This window comes from Salmo salar, unplaced genomic scaffold (genome assembly GCF_905237065.1).
Source record: "Salmo salar unplaced genomic scaffold, Ssal_v3.1, whole genome shotgun sequence".
NCBI lineage: Eukaryota > Metazoa > Chordata > Actinopteri > Salmoniformes > Salmonidae > Salmo > Salmo salar.
In genome coordinates this window covers 355,001-376,852 of record NW_025548133.1, presented here as the reverse complement: position 1 = coordinate 376,852, position 21,852 = coordinate 355,001, and the positions used below count along the sequence as shown (strand labels likewise).

The following is a 21,852-nucleotide window of genomic DNA, read 5'->3' as shown; positions in this document are numbered from 1 at the left end:
ACTGCAGACAACAGGACGGTATTACACTACTACCAGCTGGATGTTGGTTCCATTATACTCATGACAACAGGATGGGTCATTCTACTACTACCCAGCTGGATGTTCCAAACGCCGAACCGCAGGACTTGGGTCATTATACACTCTACCAGCTGGATGTTGGGTTCCATTATACGAGGAACAGGACGGGTCATTATACACTACTACCTGAGCTATGTTGGTTCCTATACTGCAGGACAACAGGATGGGTCATTATACACCACTACCAGCCGGGATGTTGGTTTCCATTATACTGCGACAACAGGACGGGTCATTATCACTACTACCAGCTGGGATGTTGGTTCCAATATACTGCAGGACAACAGGATGGGGTCATTATACACTACCAGCTGGATGTTGGCTCCATTATACTGCAGGACAACAGGATGGGTCCATTATACACTACTACCAGCGATGTTGGTTCCATTATACTGCAGGACAACAGGATGGGTCATTATACACTACTACCAGCTGGATGTTGGTTCCATTATACTGGACAGCAGATGGGTCATTATACACTACTACCAGCTGGATGTTGGTTCCATTATACCTATATCAACAGACGACAATTACCATCAGTTTACGGGTAGTATGGTGCGCGAGTGTGGTAAGGTGGTATGGTGTGGTGTACATGGTATGGCGGTGGTGTGGCGTGAGTGGTGGTATGGTAAAGGTGGCGGTGGTATGCGCGGTGGCATGGTAAGGTATATGCGGCATGGCGCAGGCGGGCAAAGGTGTGGAAGTGGTGGCATGGTGTATGGTATGGGTATGGCAAGGTGCATGTGGTGGTATGGTGTATGGTGGCATGGCAAAGGTGGCAGGAAGGTGTTATGGTGTGGTGGTGCATGGCACGGCGGTATGGCATGGCAGGCGTGGCGGCATGGTATGGGTGGTGTGAATGGGGCAGGCAAAGGTATGGTGATGGTGGTATGGTGGTATGGTGGCGGTAAGGGTATGGTGGCAAGGGTGTATGGTGGTACAGGCAGGCAAGGGTGGTATGGGTTGTCTGGTGGTATGGTGCGGTGGGGTGTATGTGGTATGGTGTTGGTAAAAGGGTGTGTATGGTGTTATGGTGTGGTGGTGGTGTATGGTGTATGGTATGGCAGGTGTGCGGTAAGCTGCGGCAAGGTAAGTGGTGGTGATGTAGCGTATGGAACATGGGCATGGTGGCATGGAACATGGAAGTTGCAAAAAGGTATGGTAAGGGTGGCGGCAAGGCAGGCATGGCATGATGTTATAAAGCATGGTATGGCATGGAAGCGACGCGGCGCATGGTGCCAAGCGGCATGAATATGCGCATGGCGCATGCGCGGGGTGGTACTTCTACAACTCCTGGACACAGGCTGCATGTATGGTGGCGGGGGTGGTGTAAGGGTGTATGGGGTGGCATCACACTCCTGGACACAGGTCAGGTGGTGAACCATAGAAGCTGCTTCACATGTCAGTCATCAGACTGAGGAAGGTGGGACTAGAGGAGAGAAGAAGGGGTTAGCACATTGCACTAGAGACACAGAGACATGTCACCACACAGACCAGAGGACAGACAGGGTTAACACACAGACCAGAGAGACAGAGCATACAAGCAATACAGTGACCAGAGAGCACAGGGATAAGTAAGCAATACACAGGTGACCAGAGAGTGATGGGACATGTAAGCACACAGGACTAGAGAGGACAGAAAGGAGACATGTAAGTTAAATACACAGTGACCAGAGAGAGTGACAGAAGGGTTGGGGTTGCTACAGGACTAGAGGACAGAGTATTACGTACAACAATAATATGACCAGGAGTAGACAGAGCATACAACACACAGACCAGAGAGTGACAGACAGACACAAGTTAACACAGTGATTAAATTCTTCTTTGGGTCTCAAAGCAAACTTGCACAGATACATACAAGCACACACAGTGACTTTAGAGGAGAGTGAGAGGGACAGAGTATACAAGCAACACAGTGACTGTAGAGGACAGACTGGGCTACAACACACAGATCAGAGGAGATATGGCTGCACACAAGCAATACAATATATCAGAGTGGATTAGAGATACAAGCACACACAGTGACCAGAGACAGACAGAGGCTATGTACAATACATATGACTGAGTATTGGGCATTGCACGCGGCCACACGCACTGGGTATATATTGCACAGCAGCGTCAGTCACACAGCACTGCATTTACGCATATGCTGCCACCACCGCACTGCTGCAGGATGCACGCAGCATACGCAAGCAACACAAGTGACCAGTATATATTGCCATTATGGCATACAAGCCATCACACAGACCAGAGTATTTACTGCGGCCACGTGTCATCACGACCGTATATTGCGTACGCCACCGGCCGTGACCAGATGACGTTATTGCATATTACATGGTTCACCACAGACCAGAGAGACAGACAACAGGTTAAACACACAGGACCAGAGTAAAGATGAACAGAGATATAATAACACACAGTGACCAGAGAGCCACAGGACAGAAAGACATGGGCACACACAAGACCAGAGAGGACAGATATATATACAAATAACACAGTGACCAGAAGGACAGGGACAAAGGGTTAACACAGCCAGGACCAGAGAGACAGATGACATGGGTTAACACACAGTGACCAGAGAGGACAGACAGACATGGGTTAAACACACGACTAGAGGACAGAGACATGGTTAAATACAGGACCAGAGAGACAGGGACAGACCCATACAATAACACAAAGACTAGAGGAGACAGAGACATAAGTTAATCACACAGGACTAGAGAGGACAGAACAGAAGGTTAAGCAAACACACAGGACCAGAGGACAGGACAGAGACATAAGCAAACACAATAGACTAGAGAGTGACAGAGACATGGTTAAAACACAAAACAAAGACCAGAGGACAGACAGGACATGGGTTACCATTATGACCAGAGAGGACAGAAGTAGTATATGTACCAATACACAGTGACCAGAGGACAGAGACATAAACACACACAGACCAGAGACAGATAGAGACACAAAGCACACACACACTAGAGAGCAGGTGAGAGACAAATACAACACACAGTGACCAGAGAGACAGAGACACAAAAAGCACACAGGGACCAGGTGACAGAGACACAAAGGCCACAGGACTAGAGAGACAGAGACATGGTTTAACACACAGCACCAGAGAGGACAAGGACCACACAATACATAACCAGAGGACAGAGACATGGGCAACACACAGACCAGAGACAGACAGACATGGGTTAAATACACAAGGACTAGAGTGACAGGATACAGATGAAGTTCTGAGCGTGCTCAGTCTCACCTTTCCAAACGGAAGGGAACTCAATCAGAGCCACATTAGCCAGCCTGTACTTCATGACGCCGAATCCCTCCTTGGGCCCCACGACTCTGGAAGGTTCTGAAGAAGCCTACTGCACTAATGTTTACGCCTTCAGCAGGCCCAGATGGTACTCCGTGCCAAACACACACAGGGGGGAATACTGGGACTTAGGCCAGCTTAGTTTCAGGCAGGCCCAGATGGCAAGTACCCTACAAACACACACAAGGGGGGAAATACTGGGACTTAGCTAACTTAGCCTTCAGCGGCTCCAGATGGTAACTCCCACAAACACACACAGGCCAAACACTGCACCTAGCTAGCTAGCCTTCAGCAGGCCCAGATGGTACTCCGTACAAATACACAACAGGAGCCACTGGGACAGCTAGCCAGCCTCCACCAGGCCCAGATGGCACCGGCTCGCACACACAGGGGGGAAATACTGGGAACTTAGCCAGCTTAAAGCCTTCAGCAGGCCCAGACAGTACCGCCAAACACACACAGGGGAAATACGACTTAGCAGCTTTAGCCTTCACAGCAGGCCCACGGTACCGTACAAACACAAACAGGGGAAATAATGGGACCCCAGCTAGCTTAGCCTGGGTGGCCTACAGACATGCAATTGCACAAAACAACAATACAGGGGGGCCTCAGACTTAGCTGGGCCAGCTTTAAGCAGGCCCAGATGGTACCACAAAACACACACAGGGGAAATATCAGACCTCAGCTAGCTAGCCTTCAGCAGGCCCAGATGGTACCGTACAAACACAACACAGTGGGAAACACTGGGGACTTAGCCAATAGCCTTCAGCAGGCTCAGATGGTACCTGTACAAACACACACAGTGGGGAAATATTGGGACTTAGCTAGCTTAACAGCGGCCCAGATGGTACCGTACAAAACACAAATACGGTAAATACTGGGACTTAGCTAGCTAGCTTCCTCTGTGGCAGCCCAGACAGTACTGCCCAAACACACGGGGAAATACTAGACTTAGCTAGCTTGCCAGCAGTGCCCAGATGGTACCGTGGCTAAACACACACAGGGGGAAATACTGTAACTAGCTAGCTTAGCCTTCAGCAGTCTTATGGTACTGCATAAAACACACACAGGGGGGAAATACTGGGACTTAGCTAGCTTGCCTTCAGCAGGCCCAGCAGATGGTACTCCTCGTGGCCAAACACACACACAGGGGAAATACTGGTACTTAGCCAGCCAGCCTTCAGCAGGCCCAGATGGTACCCGTACAACACACACAGGGGAAATACTGGGACTAGCTAGCTTAGCACTAGCGGCCCAGATGAGGCCCGTGGCTAAACAACACAGGGGAAATACTGGGACTTAGCTAGCTAGCCTTCCAGGCTCCAGACAATACCCACAAAACACACACAGGGGAAATACTGGGATTAGCTAACTTAGCCTTCAGCAGGCCCAGATGGTACTGCCACAAACACACAAGGGGAATATCGAAATTTAGCTAGCTTAGCCTTCAGCGGCTCCAGATGGTACCCGTAACAAAACACACACAGGGGGGAAATACTGGGACCTAGCTGCTTAGCCTTCAGCGGGCCCAGATGGTACCGTAACAAAACACACAGGGGAAACACTGGGACTAGCCAGCTTAGCCTTCAGCAGGCCCAGATGGCACCCTGCCAAACACACACACGGGGAAAACAAAAATTTAGCTAGCTTATTTCAGTTGGTCTAGACACTCCACAAACACACACAGGGGAATATCAGACTAGCTAGCTTAGCCTTCTGCTATTCAGATGGTACCGTGGCCAAACACACAGGGGGGAAATACTGGGACTTAGCTAGCTTAGCTTCAGCGGCCCAGATGGTACCGTACAAAACACACACAGGGGAAATATCAGACTAGCCAGCTTAGCCTTCAGCAGGCCCAGATGGAACGTACAAACACACACAGGGGAATACTGACTAGCTAAATGAACAAGCACATTCAGGATGGTAAAATTGTACCAACACACACAGGGGAAATACTGGGACTTAGCTAGCTTTAGCCTGGGCAGGCTCAAGATGGTACCGTACAAAACACACAGGGGGGAAATACTGGGAACTTGAAGCTAGCTAGCTTTCACCAGGCTCAGATGGTACCGTGGCCAAATGTCAAACACAGTGGGGGAAATACTGGGACTTAGCTAGCTTAGCCTTCAGCAGGCCCCAGATGGCACTGCACAAACACACACAGGGGCACTGGGACTTAAAGCAGCTAGCCTTTCAGCAGGCCCAGATGGTACCGTGGCATAAACAATAAACAGTGGGGGAATACTGACTTAAAAGGCTTAGCCTTCAGCAGGCCCAGATGGTACTTTGGTGGCTAAACACACAGGGGGGAAATACTGGTACTTAGCTGTTTAGCCTTCAGCAGGCCCAGATGGTACTAGCTTAGCTTAACAAGACACCAGAGGTCTGTTTAAACTGATCACACCAGTCAGACACCCAATTCATACCTCTACAAGATGCCACCAGAGGTCTGTTTAAATCTGATTGGCATAGCTCAGACACCTATCCATACCTACAAGACATGCCATCAGAGGTCTGTTTTAACTGACTGCACAGCTCAGACACCCATCCATACCTCTACAAGACACACCAGGAGGTCTGTTTAAACCGGACTGGCACAAATAGTTTGTGAGACCCATCCATACTCCTACAAGACATGCCACCAGAGGTCTGTTTAAACTCGATCGGGCACACAGCTCAGACACCTACATACCTCATGTAAGACATGCCACTTCAGAGTGTCTGTTTAAAACTACTGGCACACAGTTTCAGACAACCTATTCCATACCTCTACAAGACATGCAAACAGAGGTCTGTTTAAACTGACTGGCATACAGCCTGATGAAATGCATACATACCTCTACAAGACATGCCACCAGAGGTCTGCGAAAACTGACCAAGTACACAGCCTGTGACACAATCATCCATACCTAACAAGACAATGCCACCAGAGGTCTGCTTATAAACTGACCAAGACAGTCAGACACCACATACACACACACACACACACACACACACACACGGATTCTACTGTGATATGGTAGGTGATGAGGCCTCTGAGGAAACACATGACTTATCAGACATGTGGTAGTGAGCAGAGGCCTCCAGGAAAACACATGGACTGTACTGTAGATATGTGGTAGTGGGGCAGAGGGGCCTGAGGAAAACACATGGATTCTGTACTGTTGATATGGTAGTGGAGCAGAGGCCCCAGGCCTCGGGAGGGAAACACATGGATTCTGTACTGTAGATATGGCAGTGGCAGAGGCCCTGAGAAGCTCATGATTTCTGTACTGCAGATATGTGTGGCAGTGGGGCAGGGGCCCTGGGAGGAAACACATGGATTCTGTACTGCTGATATGTAGTGGAGTAGAGGCCCTGAGGCCCTTAGGAAAACATGTATTCAAAGGATATGCAGTGGACAGAGGCCCAGAAAACACTAATTCTGGGTACTGCAGACATGTGGTGGGTGGCAGAGGCCTCGAGGAAAACATGATTCTGTGCTGCAGATATGTGTAGTGGAGGAGAGCCCTCTGAAGGCCCCAGGAAACACATGGGATTCTGCAAAACAGACATGGTAGTGAGTAGAGGGGCCTTAGGAAAACACATGATTCTGTGCTGTAGACATGGTAAAATAGAGGCCCTGAGAAAACACATGACTTTGAAGGTAGATATGTGGTAGGCAGAGGCCTCTTAGGAAAACAATGCGACTTGTAGTGTAGACATGTGGTGAGTGGGGCAGAGGCCTATGGCACCACATGAATTCTGCATTGTAGATATGTGGTAGTGTGAGGCTCTGAGAAAACATGATTCTGTGCTGTAGATATGTGGTGGGAGTAGAGAGTTCCTGAGGAAACACATGATTCTGCACTGTAGATATGTGGTGGGGCAGAGGGCCTGAGGAAACACGATTCTGTAAAGCAGATATGGCAGTGGAGCAGAGGGCCTTGAGGAAAACATGGATTCTGTACTGTAGATATGTGGCAGTGGGGGAGGCCCTGAGGAAAACACATGGATTCTGTACTGCAGATATGTGGTAGTGAGCAGAGGGCCCCAGAGGAAAACACATGGATTCTAAAGGTAGATATGTGTTTTTAAATTGTATAACTGATACTTTGCTGAATTCTCAGGAAGATTAGCTGTTTTTGGGGGACCATAATAAAACAAATGCAAAATATACACCAATTGGTGCCCACACTCTACCGTGACTGCTAGCTGACCAAGTCCTGGCCTCGACAGACCCCCCACTACGCAGGTGATCTGATAGAGTGACTGGCTACCTAATTCAGCCGCCCCACTAGCGAGGAGTGACTGATAGAGTGACTGGCTAGCTAACCAGCCGGCCCCACTAGCTAGGAGTGACTGATAGAGTGACTGGCTAACCGCTAACTGACGGCCCACTAGCGAGGCGTGACTGATGGAGTGACTGGCTAGCTACCAGCGGGTCCACTCTGACGGACCCCACTGCGAGGAGTGACTGATAGAGTGACTGGCTAGCTAACCCGGGCACGGGGCCCCACCACGAGGCGTGACTGATAGAGTGACTGGCTAGGCTAACTAGCCGGCCGCCCACTGGCGAGGCGTGACTGATAGAGTGACTGTGGCTATCGCTTCGGGCCCCACCAGCGAGGCGTGACTGAAGAGTGACTGGTGACTGGCTAACCTACCACGGGCCTTAGCGAGACGTGACTGATAGAGATGACTGGCCTGCCTAACTAGCGGGCCCCGAAGGCGTGACTGCATGGTGACTGGCTAGCTAACCAGCCGGGCCACTAGCCGAGGGGTGACTGACAGAGTGACTGACTAGCCTTAACCAGCAGGGCCCACTCTGGACAGACCACTCAGCGGCGTGACTGATAGAGTGACTGGCTAGCTAACTGGAAGCCGGGCCCACTAGCGAGGAGTGACTGATAGAGTGACTGGCTGGGGCTAACCCGGGCCCCACTAGCGAGGCGTGACCGAAGAGTGACTGGCCACGAACCAGCCCACCCGAGGCCCACTAGCGAAAGGCGTGACTGATAGAGTGACTGGCTAGCTAACTCAGCCGGCCCACTAGCGAGCGTGACTGGATAGAGTGACTGGCTAGCTAACCAGCGGGCCCCACTAGCGGCGTGACCGATAGAGTGACTCCAGGCTAACTAGCAGGGCCCACTAGCGGAGAGTGACTGATAGAGTGACTGGCTAGCTAGCTAACTCTCGACAGACCCCAACTAGCGGCGTGACTGGATAGAGTGACTGGCTAGCTAACCAGCCGGACCCACTCAGCGCGAGGAGTGACTGGCTAGCTAACCAGCCGGCCCACCAGCGAGGCGTGACTGATAGAGTGACTGGCTAACCAGCCGGGCCCACACCTAGCGAGGTGTGACTGATGAGTGACTGGCTAGCTAACTAGCCGGCCCCACTGAGCAGAGTGACTGATAGAGTGACTCCAGCCAACCAGCCGGGCCACTAGCGAGAGTGACTGATAGAGTGACTGGCTGCAACTCTTAGCAGGGCCCCACTGAGCAGGCGTGACTGATAGAGTGACGGGCTGAAGCTAACCAGCCGGGCCCACTCTTGGACAGATTCTACTATGCAGGCGTATTGATAGAGTGACTGGCTAGCCTAACCAGCCGGACCCCACTAGCGCCATAGGTGACTGCAGCTACTAAGAGTGACTGATAGAGTGACTGGCTAGCTAAAGCCGGGCCCACTATGCGAGGAGGTGACTGATAGGGGACTGGCTGGAACTAACCAGCCGGCCCCACTAGCGGGCGTGACTGATGAGTGACTGGCCTTTAGCTAACCAGCTGGGCCACCAGCGCAGGCGTGACTGATAGAGTGACTGCTACAAGCCAGCCGGGCCCCACTAGCGCGTGACTGATGAGTGACTGGCTAGCTAACCAGCCGGGCCCCACTAGCGAGGCGTGACTGATAGAGTGACTGGCTGCTGACCAGCCGGGCCCCATCCTGGTGGGTGACTGATAGAGCGACTGCCAGCACCAGCCGCCCCCACTAGCGAGGAGTGACTGATAGAGTGACTGGCTAGCTAACCAGCCGGGCCCTAGCTCAGCGAGGGAGTGCACTGGCAGAGTGACTGGCTGAAGCTAATCAGCCGGCCCCACTAGCAGGGGAGTGACTGATAGAGTGACTGGCTGGCTAACTCAGCCGGGCCCCACTAGCGAGGCGTGACTGACAGAGCGATGACTACACAAGCTAGCAGGGCCACTCACAGACCCCACCAGCGAGGCGTGACTGATAGAGTGACTGGCTAGCTAACTAGCAGGCCCCACTAGCGAGGCGTGACTGATAGAGTGACTAGCTAACTAGCAGGGCCCCACTAGCGGCGAGTGAGACTGATAGAGTGACTGGCTAAGCTAACTCAGCCGGGCACCAGCGGAGTGACTGATGAGTGACTGGCTAGGCTAACCAGCCGGGCCCCACTAGCGAGGCGTGACTGATAGGAGTGACTGGCTAGCTAACTCAGCAGGCCCACTAGCGGGCGTGGACTGATAGGTGACTGAGCTAGCAACAGCCGGGCCACTACAGGGAAGTGACTGATAGAGTAACTGCAGGCTAACTAGCACGGGACTCCACTAGCGGCGTGACTGACAGAGTGACTGGCTAACCAGCGGGCCCACTAGCGAGGCGTGACTGACAGAGTGACTGGCTAGCTAACTAGCCGGGCCCCACTAGCAGGCGTGACTGATAGAGTGACTGGCTAGCTAACTAGCAGGGCCCACTAGCGAGGAGTGACTGATAGTGACTGGCCAGCTAACCAGCCGGGCCCCACTAGCGAGGAGTGACTGATAGAGTGACTGGCTAGCTAACTAGCCGGGCCCCACCAGCCGATGCGTGACTGATAGAGTGACTGCTAGCTAACTAGCAGGGGCCCCACTAGCGAGGAGTGACTGATAGAGTGACTGGCTCTAACCAGCCGGGCCCCACTAGCGGCGTGACTGATAGAGTGACTGGCTGGCTAACCAGCCGGCCCACTAGCGAGGAGTGACTGATAGAGTGACTGGCTAGCCTAACCAGCCGGCCCTGGCCCAGCGGTGGCGACTGATAGGTGACTGGCTAGCTACCAACTAGCCGGGCCCCACGGCAGGCGGCACTACGAGTGACCACAGCTAACTAGCGGGCCCCACCAGCGAGGGTGACTGATAGAGTGACGGCTAGCGCTAACTATTGGCCGGCCCCACTAGCGAGGCGTGTACTGATAGAGTGGCTGGCTAGCTAGCTAGCCGGGCCCCACCAGCGAGGAGTGACTGATAGAGTGACTGCTAGCTAACCAGCAGGCCCACTAGCGGCGTGACTGATAGTGACTGGCTAGCTAGCCACCGGCCACTAGCTGACTGATAGACTGGCTCTAACTCTCTCTCACGCACACACCTCTCTGTCTTACCTTGTTTTTCTGTGTTCGAGAGATCTCTCTCTCTATCTCTCCGATCTTCTCCAGGATACCCATGTTGGTCGCAGCGGAAGCGGTTACACTTCTGGTCTGGTTGCCTGGAGAGACAGACATCAGACTGGTTACTGCCTGGAGAGAGACAGCACATCAGACTGGTTACTGCCTGGAGAGACACACAGACGAGACTGGATACTGCCTGGAGAGAGACAGACATACATCAGACTGCCCGGAGAGACAGACCGCATCAGACTGGTTACTGCCTGGAGAGAGACAGACATCAGACTGGTTACTGCCTGAGAGACAGACATCAGACTGTTTTACTGCCTGGAGAGGACAGACATCAGACTGGTTACTGCCTGGAGAGAGACAGACATCGAGACTGGTACTGCCTTAGAGACAGACAGACATCAGACTGGTTACTGCCTGGAGAGCAGACATCACTGATTACTGCCTGGAGGACAGACATCAGCTTACTGCCTGAGAGAGCGACATCAGACTGTTACTGCCTGAAGAGACAGACATCAGACTGGTTACTGCCTCGAGACAGACAGACACCAGACTGATTACTGCCTGAGACAGACATCAGACTGGTTACTGCCTAAAGAGAGGACATCCTGGTTGCGGAGAACAGACAGACATCAGACGGTTACCGCCTGGAGAGACAGACAGACATCAGACCTGTTACTGCCCGCAGAGACAGACAGACATCAGACTGGTTACTGCCTGAGAGACACGGACACGACATCGACCGGTTACTGCCCGGGAGGACAGACATCAGACTGTTACTGCCTGAGAGACAGACAGACATCACTGGTTCTCCGGAGAGAGAGACAATCAGACTGGTTACCGCCTGGAGAAGAGACAGACACCGAACTGGTTACTGCCCGAAGAGACAGACATCAGACCGATATTGCCTGAAGAGACGACAGACACCGGACTGGTTACCGCCTGAAGACAGACAGACTCAGACTGGTTACTGCCTGGAGCGACATCAGACTGGTTACTGCCTGGAGAGACAGACATCAGACCGGTTACTGCCTGGAGAAGACAGACATCAGACTGGTTACTGCCTGGAGAGACAGACATCAGACTGGCTACTGCCTGGAGAGGACAGACATCAGACTGGTTACTGTCTGGAGAGACAGACATCAGACTGGTTACTGCCTGGAGAAACGACATCAGACTGATACCGCCTGGAGAGACAGACATCAGACTGGTTACTGCCTGGAGACAGACACGCAGACATCGACCGGTACTGCCTGGAGAGAGACACAGACTGGTTACTGCCTGGAGAGACAACAGACACTCGGACTGTTACTGCCTGGAACATCAACCTGCCTGCAGACATCAGACTGGTTACTGCGGAGACAGCCAGACATCAGACTGGAACTGCCTGAGAGACGACATCAGACTGGTTACTGCCTGGAGAGCGACACATCAGACTGGATACTGCCTGGAGACAGACAGACAGACAGACTGGAACCAGGGCTGGTGGGAGGACGGCTCATATAACGCTGAACGGGGCGAATGGAAACCATGTGTTTGATACCTTCCACTCCAGCCATCACCACGAGTCCTCCTCCCGAATCGAGGTCCCACCAACCTCCTGTATCTGAAACGAATCAACACCGCAATAGCCTAGCAGACTAACTAGCCGTTAGCTTCCTGTTGTTAGAAAGACCGCGACTATAACTGGTCAATCAAATTAAAACTCACATTTAAAAACTATAAAACAAAGAAGTGAACGACAAACACAAAACCGATCAGCCTGTAGTAATATCTAGGGAAAAAAAAATACACTTTTAAAAGGTTTTCGACTCTACTGCACGCACAGATAAAAATGACATCACAAACCGGAAGTGGAGGTATTCCGTTCTCTTTTTCCTCCGGTGGGAACAAAAAAACATCTAACGTTAACTACCTGGGAAGATCAGGTGAATTCTCTAATAGTTTGGTTACAGGAAGGACACTGTTGGAGTGATTTACTGCCCGACATGTTTAGAGTTAATTCCATGTGCAGAACTGGTGAACACAGACCGGTGTCATCGACATGGAGGAAGAGTTATAAAGCGTTATAACGGAAGCGTCTCAGCCGCGGGTTCAGGTCCAGATGACAGATCCTTCCCCGCGGTAACATGGCCGCGTCCGCCGGAGATATCATCATCCTCATCCTCCACCGCGGGCATCCCCATCGCAACCGGCGAACCCGTGGAGGACAGCACCGGTAAGGTCCCGGAACAGACCGGAGAACCGAATAAAAAGCCGTGCGGCATGTACCGATTTCAAGTCGTGGATGAAGGTCCAAAAACACCACAGGTGAGCTGTGTTCACAGGCAGCAGCCAGACGCACCGCGGAATACAGACCGCGGATTAATTCAATTTAACTCTAACGACGACCCATGTAAAACAGTTGTATTTATTTACTCTGTTGTCCTTGTGAACTATCGTTGTGCGTTTTCCTTTTAGACTCGCCATTATGTCATATTAGCTCATAAACACGAGGAAAGGTGTTAGTTAAATACACACGATCAGTTTATAAAATGATTTAGCCGGTGTCTCTGGACTTTCCGCCGTCTGCCTGGAGTAACATCCCTGTGTTCTCCAAATCAACAAAGGTCCGTTTTTAAAGTTATTGTTTTTCATATATATATATTATATTGGTACTGGCAGCTAAACTCATCATCAACTAAATACACCATTTTCTTTATTAACTATACATGTCACGATTCCAGACGCAACAATGAACAAACAGTCTCTATTTTCCTAAGCCCATTTATCAGCTGACTTTCCCAGTATTGGTTGTCGTAGACGTGAGAGAAGTGGAGGTGTTTAGTAATGTGAAGTGAACGACGGCCGGTGTTCACTAGCGGGCGGCCCGGCGCCGCGAAACACCCGCGTCCCGTTCGGTTCAATGGAACGGAAAACGGCGAACAGCGGAGAGTTAAGCGTTTCCCTAACTTCATAAAAGTTAGTTTACGAAAATCACTATTTAGCTAGCTAGCTGACTAGCTAACATTTAGCCAGCTAGCTAGCTTTATGGGCGTTTTTTACTTTAGGAGACGGTCCTGGCGCTTGCTGGACTTTCTTGGGCGCCCTGAAGCCTTCTTCACAACAATCGAACCGCTCTCCTTGAAGTTCTTGATGATCCGATAAAATGGTTGATTTTAGGGGCAATCTTACTGGCAGCAATATCCTTGCCTGTGAAGCCCTTTTTTGTGCAAAGCAATGATGACGGCAGGTGTTTCCTTGCAGGTAACCATGGTTGACAGAGGAAGAACAATGATTCCAATCACCACCCTCCTTTTGAAGCTTCCAGTCTGTTATATCGAACTCAATCAGCATGACAGAGTGATCTCCAGCCTTGTCTCGCCAACACTCACACCTGTGTTAACGGAGAATCACTGACATGATGTCAGCTGGTCCTTTTGTGGCAGGGCTGAAATGCAGTGGAAATGTTTTTTTGGGGGGAGGGATTCAGTTCATTTGCATGGCAACGAGGACTTTGCAATTAATTGCAATTCATCTGATCACTCTTCATAACATTCTGGAGTATATGCACATTGCCATCATACAAACTGAGGCAGCAGACTTTGTGAAAATTAATATTTGTGTTCATTCTCTCAACTTTTGTACGACTGTACTGTTATCTAATAGAGGTCCTGTCTACATTTTAGTGAAGCTGAATGATGTCAGTGTGGAAAACCCACTAACTCTACATGCGTTTCATCATGTTGAATAATGATGACTTATACCCATCAGACAATTCAGTCACGGAGAATGTGTCCTGTCTTGTCTGTCTTGTCTGTTTTTCTGTCTCTCTCTCTGTGTCTCTGTCTGTCTGTCTGTCTCTCTCTCTGTCTCTCTCTGTCTGTCTGTCTGTCTGTCTCTCTCTCTCTCTCTCTCTCTCTCTCTCTCTGTCTGTCTGTCTGTCTCTCTCTCTCTCTCTCTGTCTGTCTGTCTGTCTGTCTGTCTGTCTGTCTGTCTGTCTCTCTCTGTCTGTCTGTCTCTCTCTGTCTGTCTGTCTGTCTGTCTGTCTGTGTCTCTCTCTCTCTCTGTCTGTCTGTCTGTCTGTCTGTCTGTCTGTCTCTCTCTGTCTGTCTGTCTGTCTGTCTGTCTCTCTCTCTCTCTCTCTCTCTGTCCGTCCGTCCGTCAGTCCGTCCGTCCTGTTTGTGTCCAGCGGCCCAGGCTGAGCGTGTGGAGCCCCAGCGGCGAACGGAATGTCCACTGGACAGGGAGGAGTTAGGCGTAACACCTGGTCCTTCCTCCACACCATGGCAGCTTACTACCCAGACCAGCCCTCTCTCAGACAGCAGACGGACATGGGACAGTTCATCAACCTCTTCTCTAAGGTCTTCCCCTGCGAGGGTGTGCTGAGGACCTGCGGACAAGGTCAGGGTTAAAGGTCAGGGGTTAGAGGTGGCCTTGGTCTGCTAGCTGGACATCTAGGGTCATCACTATGTCTAGACACAGAGGTCAGGGTTAAAGGTCAGGGGTTAGAGGTGGCCTTGGTCTGCTAGCTGGACATCTAGGGTCAGCACTATGTCTATAGACACAGAGGTCAGGGGTTAAAGGTCAGGGGTTAGAGGGGCCTTGGTCTGCTAGCTGGACATCTAGGGTCAGAACTATCGACACAGAGGTCAGGGGTTAAAGGTCAGGGGTTAGAGGTGGCCTTGGTCTGCTAGCTGGACATCTAGGGTCATCACTATGACTATAGACACAGAGGTCAGGGGTTAAAGGTCAGGGGTTAGAGGTGGCCTTGGTCTGCTAGCTGGACATCTAGGGTCAGCACTATGTCTATAGACACAGAGGTCAGGGGTTAAAGGTCAGGGGTTAGAGGTGGCCTTGGTCTGCTGGCTGGACATCTAGGGTCAGTACTATGTCTATAGACACAGAGGTCAGGGTTAAAGGTCAGGGGTTAGAGGTGGCCTTGGTCTGCTAGCGCTGGACATCTAGGGTCAGCACTATGTCTATAGACACAGAGGTCAGGGTTAAAGGTCAGGGGTTAGAGGGGCCTTGGCTGCTAGCTGGACATCTAGGGTCAGCACTATGTCTATAGACACAGAGGTCAGGGGTTAAAGGTCAGGGGTTGAGGTGGCCTTGGTCTGCTAGCTGGACATCTAGGGTCATCACTATGACTATAGACACAGATGTCAGGGTTAAAGGTCAGGTGGCCTTGGTCTGCAAGCTGGACATCTAGGGTCAGTACTATGTCTATAGACACAGAGGTCAGGGGTTAATAGGTCAGGGGTTAGAGGTGGCCTTGGTCTGCTAGCTGGACATCTAGGATCAGGGGTTAAAGGTCAGGGTTATAGGTCAGGGGTTATGTTAATGTGTGTTCCGTTGGCTGGTGCTGAGAGATTGTATTATTGGTTCTAGTGGGTTAAGGTCACAGATGACTGGCAGTAGATACCGATCCACTTCCTGTCCCCAACTAGACACCCAGGAGTCGCATCGCGTCAATCAATCAATCAATCAATGGTTGCCAAGACGTCCAGTGATGTAGTCGGGCGGGGGGGAACTGCACCACTAAGTGTTTTATTAACTAAGACGTCACTTCCTGTTTCCTCAGGCTGAAGACCAATCAGCCCGACGCCAGCAACCGCCGCCCTCTCCCAGTGGCTGTAGCGGCGTCCATAACGACGTGAACGCTCGGCTGGGGAAGCGGCGTTTGACTGTTCCCGCGTGGATGAGAGGTGGCGGGGCCGGGTGGAAAGAGCGGGAGCTGTGACTGAATCGATCCATTGACCTGATCGATTACTATACCTGCTGACCTGATCGATTACTATACCTGCTGACCTGATGGTTCTATACCCGCTGATTGATTACTATACCTGCTGACCTGATCGATTACTACCTGCTGACCTTATCATACCGCTGACCTGATCGATTACTATACCAGGGATCACTGTCAATCTGTGGTTCAGAGCCTTCAGACAGTATTCACACCCCTGGACTTAATTCGACACATTTTGTGTTGTGTTACTGCCTGAATTCAAAATGGATACCCCCTTCATGACATCGCAATACCCCTTTGATCTTCTGACATCACAATACCCCTTCAGCATCGCATACCCCCCTTCATGACATCACAATACCCCCTTCATGACATCACAATACCCCCATCATGACATCACAATACCCCCTTCATGACATCACAATACCCCCTTCATGACAAAAGTGAAAACAGGTTTATTTTATTTTATTTTATCAAATGTATTGAAAATGAAATACAGAAATATCTAATTTTACATAAGTATTCACACCCCAGAGTCAATACATGTTAGAATCACCTTTGGCAGCGATTACAGCTGTGAGTCTTTCTGGGTAAATCTCTAAGAGCCAATCCACACCTGGATTGCACAATTTGTGTACATTTATATTTTTTTGCTTTTTGTCTTTGGAATACTCCCAGTATCTGGTGGGCAGCAGACTGAACCAGGTTTTCCTCTCCGATTTTGTCTTCGCTCTATTCTATTTATTTTTATCCTAAAAAAACTCCCTAGTCCTTGCCGATGACAAGCATACCCATAACATGATGCAGCCACCACCATCCTTGAAGAGTGGTACTCTGTGATGTTGTGTTGGATTTGCCCTAAACAGAAACACTTTGTATTCAGGACATAAAGTTAAATACTTTGCCACATTTTTTGTTGAAGTTTTACTTTAGTGCCTTTTTGCGAACAGGATGCATGTTTTGGAGTATTAATATTCTGTAGAGGCTTCCTTCTTTTCGCTCTGTCGTTTAGGTTTTAGTATTGTGGAGTAACTACAATGTTGTTGATCCATCCTAATTTATCCTCATATGATCACAGACATTAAAATTCTTGTAACTGCCATCTGCCTCATGGTGAAATCCCTGAGCGGTTTCCTTCCTCTCCGTTAACTGAGTTAGGAGGGACGCCTCTATCTTTGTAGTGACCGGGTGTATTGATACACCATCCAAAGTGTAATCAATAACTTCACTATGCTCAAAGGTTTGATTCTGTGTTTGAAATTCACTGCTCAACGTGAGGGACCTTCCAGATAATTGTATGTGTGGGGTACAGAGAGGAGGGAGTCATTCAACTATGATGTAAAACACTATATACACACAGTATTATTGAGACACAGAGAGAGTCCATGCAACTTATTATGTGACCTGTTCAGCACATTTTACCTCCTGAACTGATTTAGACTGAACATAACAAAGGGGTTTATTCAAATAAAATGTTATTTGTCAACAGGTGTAGTAGACCTCACAGTGAAATGCTGAATACAACAGGTGTAGTAGACCTTACAGTGAAATGCTGAATACAACAGGTGTAGTAGACCTTACAGTGAAATGCTGAATACAACAGGTGTAGTAGACCTCACAGTGAAATGCTGAATACAACAGGTGTAGTAGACCTCACAGTGAAATGCTGAATACAACAGGTGTAGTAGACCTCACAGTGAAATGCTGAATACAACAGGTGTTGTAGACCTCACAGTGAAATGCTGAATACAACAGGTGTAGTAGACCTTACAGTGAAATGCTGAATACAACAGGTGTAGTAGACCTCACAGTGAAATGCTGAATACAACAGGTGTAGTAGACCTCACAGTGAAATGCTGAATACAACAGGTGTAGTAGACCTCACAGTGAAATGCTGAATACAACAGGTGTAGTAGACCTCACAGTGAAATGCTGAATACAACAGGTGTAGTAGACCTCACAGTGAAATGCTGAATACAACAGGTGTAGTAGACCTCACAGTGAAATGCTGAATACAACAGGGGTAGTAGACCTTACAGTGAAATGCTGAATACAACAGGTGTAGTAGACCTCACAGTGAAACGCTGAATACAACAGGTGTAGTAGACCTCACAGTGAAATGCTGAATACTATATATATATATACAGGGTATTACGGTACAGAGTCAATGTGGAGGCTATATACAGGGGGTACCGGTACAGAGTCAATGTGGAGGCTATATACAGGGTATTACGGTACAGAGTCAATGTGGAGGCTATATACAGGGGTACCGGTACAGAGTCAATGTGGAGGCTATATACAGGGGTACCGGTACAGAGTCAATGTGGGGGCTATATACAGGGGTACCGGTACAGAGTCAATGTGGAGGCTATATATCGGGGTACCGGTACAGAGTCAATGTGGAGGCTATATACAGGGGGTACCGGTACAGAGTCAATGTGGAGGCTATATACAGGGGGTACCGGTACAGAGTCAATGTGTAGGTAGATGTTAGTGTGTGATCTATATCCTATATTCCTCCTATATCTCCTCATCAGTAGCTGCTCTATATGATCTATATCCTATATTCCTCCTATATCTCCTCATCAGTAGATGCTCTTGATCTATATCCTATATTCCTCCTATATCTCCTCATCAGTAGCTGCTCTATATAGATCTATATCCTATATTCCTCCTATATCTCCTCATCAGTAGATGATCTATATCCTATATTCCTCCTATAGCTCCTCATCAGTAGCTGCTCTATATAGATCTATATCCTATATTCCTCCTATATCTCCTCATCAGTAGATTATCTATATCCTATATTCCTCCTATATCTCCTCATCAGTAGCTGCTCTATATAGATCTATATCCTATATTCCTCCTATATCTCCCTCATCAGTAGCTGCTCTATATAGATCTATATCCTATATTCCTCCTATAAGCTCCTCATCAGTAGCTGCTCTATATAGATCTATATCCTATATTCCTCCTATAGCTCCTCATCAGTAGCTACTCTATATAGATCTATATCCTGTATTCCTCTCTATATCTCCTCATCAGTAGCTGCTCTATATAGATCTATATCCTATATTCCTCCTATAGCTCCTCATCAGTAGATGTTAGTGTATGATCTATATCCTATATTCCTCCTATATCTCCTCATCAGTAGCTGCTCTATATAGATCTATATCCTATATTCCTCCTATATCTCCTCATCAGTAGATGATCTATATAGATCTATATCCTATATTCCTCCTATATCTCCTCATCAGTAGCTGCTCTATATAGATCTATATCCTATATTCCTCCTATATCTCCTCATCAGTAGATGATCTATATAGATCTATATCCTATATTCCTCCTATATCTCCTCATCAGTAGATGCTCTATATAGATCTATATCCTATATTCCTCCTATAGCTCCTCATCAGTAGATGTTAGTGTATGATCTATATCCTATATTCCTCCTATATCTCCTCATCAGTAGATGTTAGTGTATGATCTATATCCTATATCTCCTCATCAGTAGCTGCTCTATATAGATCTATATCCTATATCTCCTCATCAGCTACAGCCTTCCCTGTAGCTCAGTTGGTAGAGCATGGTGTTTGCAACACCAGGGTTGTGGGTTCGATTCCCACGGGGGGCCAGCACAGAAAAAAAAAATGTATGAAATTGTATGAAATGTATGCATTCACTACTGTAAGTCGCTCTGGATAAGAGCGTCTGCTAAATGACTAAAAATGTTTAAAAAAAATATTTAAAAAAATCAGTAGATGCTCTATATAGATCTATATCCTATATTCCTCCTATATCTCCTCATCAGTAGATGATCTATATCCTATATTCCTCCTATATCTCCTCATCAGTAGATGCTCTATATAGATCTATATCCTATATTCCTCCTATACCTCCTCAACAGTAGCTGCTCTATATGATCTATATCCTATATTCCTCCTATAGCTCCTCATCAGTAGATGATCTATATCCTATATTCCTCCTATATCTCCTCATCAGTAGATGCTCTTGATCCATATCCTATATTCCTCCTATAGCTCCTCAACAGTAGCTGCTCTATATAGATCTATATCCTATATTCCTCCTATATCTCCTCATCAGTAGATGATCTATATCCTATATTCCTCCTATATCTCCTCGTCAGTAGCTGCTCTATATGTCTATATCCTATATTCCTCCTATATCTCCTCAACAGTAGCTGCTCTATATAGATCTATATCCTATATTCCTCCTATATCTCCTCATCAGTAGCTGCTCTATATAGATCTATATCCTATATTCCTCCTATATCTCCTCATCAGTAGCTGCTCTATATAGATCTATATCCTATATTCCTCCTATAGCTCCTCATCGTAGCTGCTCTATATAGATCTATATCCTATATTCCTCCTATATCTCCCTCATCAGTAGATGCTCTATATAGATCTATATCCTATATTCCTCCTATATCTCCTCATCAGTAGCTGCTCCCCTGCTGTTTTGATACCACAGCAGACGTGTGCGTGTTCCCTCGTTCTTCGAGCACGCCCCCGCCCTGTAGCCAGCGTGCAATCGTGTGCGCGCCGCAGACCGTTCCCTACACTGCAAGACGGTAGTACCAAACCGCGCCTGGAGCCTGACGCAAGGTAGCGCATCCAGAGAACAGAGAGAGAGAGAGAGAGAGAGAAGATGGACGGAGTGGGATCGTTCGGAGCGGGCTTAGCGGGCGCTGCCTTCGACCCGGTTTTCTTCATCAAGCAGCCGACCACCGTCCTCGGGATCCTGTCTTGGTAAGAGTTGATCGCTCCGTAGAGCGCCGCAGATAAAAGAGGCTAGTAGGTTTATAGATGGACGGGGTCCAAGGGGGGAGAGAGGAGGCTGTCGAAATAACGGTCCATCTTGTTCAAGATGCGGGCCATGTTTTACACCTCCGGTCGTTTTATAAAAACAGATTTAATAAAATGTATTGAATTAGGTAGCTTGGGCTACAGATAATAGCTAGACTGTTGCGTTTAGAGAAATGTATATTTATTCTGTCTATCTGTGGGCCTTATTAAGCAGGCCTTCATCATCATAATAATATTATGTGTTATGGAACATTCCACCGCCTTGCGAGGGGGAGCTCTCTCTCTCTGTCTCTCTCTCTCTGTCTCTCTCTCTACCTCTCTCTCTCTCTCTCTCTCTCTCGCTCTCTGTCTCTCTCTCTGTCTCTGTCTCTGTCTCTCTCTCTCTCTCTCTCTCTGTTTCTCTCTCTCTCTGTCTCTCTGTCTCTCTCTCTCTCTCTCTGTCTCTCTCTCTGAGTGACGAGATGATATACATGTGTGATCTACTGTGACTTGGAAAATGATTTTCTCTATTTGTGTTTTTTGAACCTGA

The 21,852-nt window shown here is 48.8% G+C and overlaps 1 protein-coding gene and 1 pseudogene across 1 annotated transcript in view; both read left to right on the top strand.

The window, feature by feature from the left end:
• The first annotated feature begins 751 nt into the window (after window positions 1-751).
• Window positions 752-16,492, top strand: LOC123732693 (FAD-linked sulfhydryl oxidase ALR-like; annotated as a pseudogene).
• A 4,624-nt stretch (window positions 16,493-21,116) lies between these two features.
• LOC123732692 (synaptogyrin-3-like) overlaps window positions 21,117-21,852 on the top strand; it is a 10,168-nt gene continuing 9,432 nt past the window's right edge. The window contains exon 1 of the mRNA XM_045711946.1: window positions 21,117-21,266. Coding sequence (XP_045567902.1) covers window positions 21,166-21,266 — 101 coding nt within the window. The 5' untranslated portion in view covers window positions 21,117-21,165. The remainder of the gene's footprint in view (window positions 21,267-21,852) is intronic.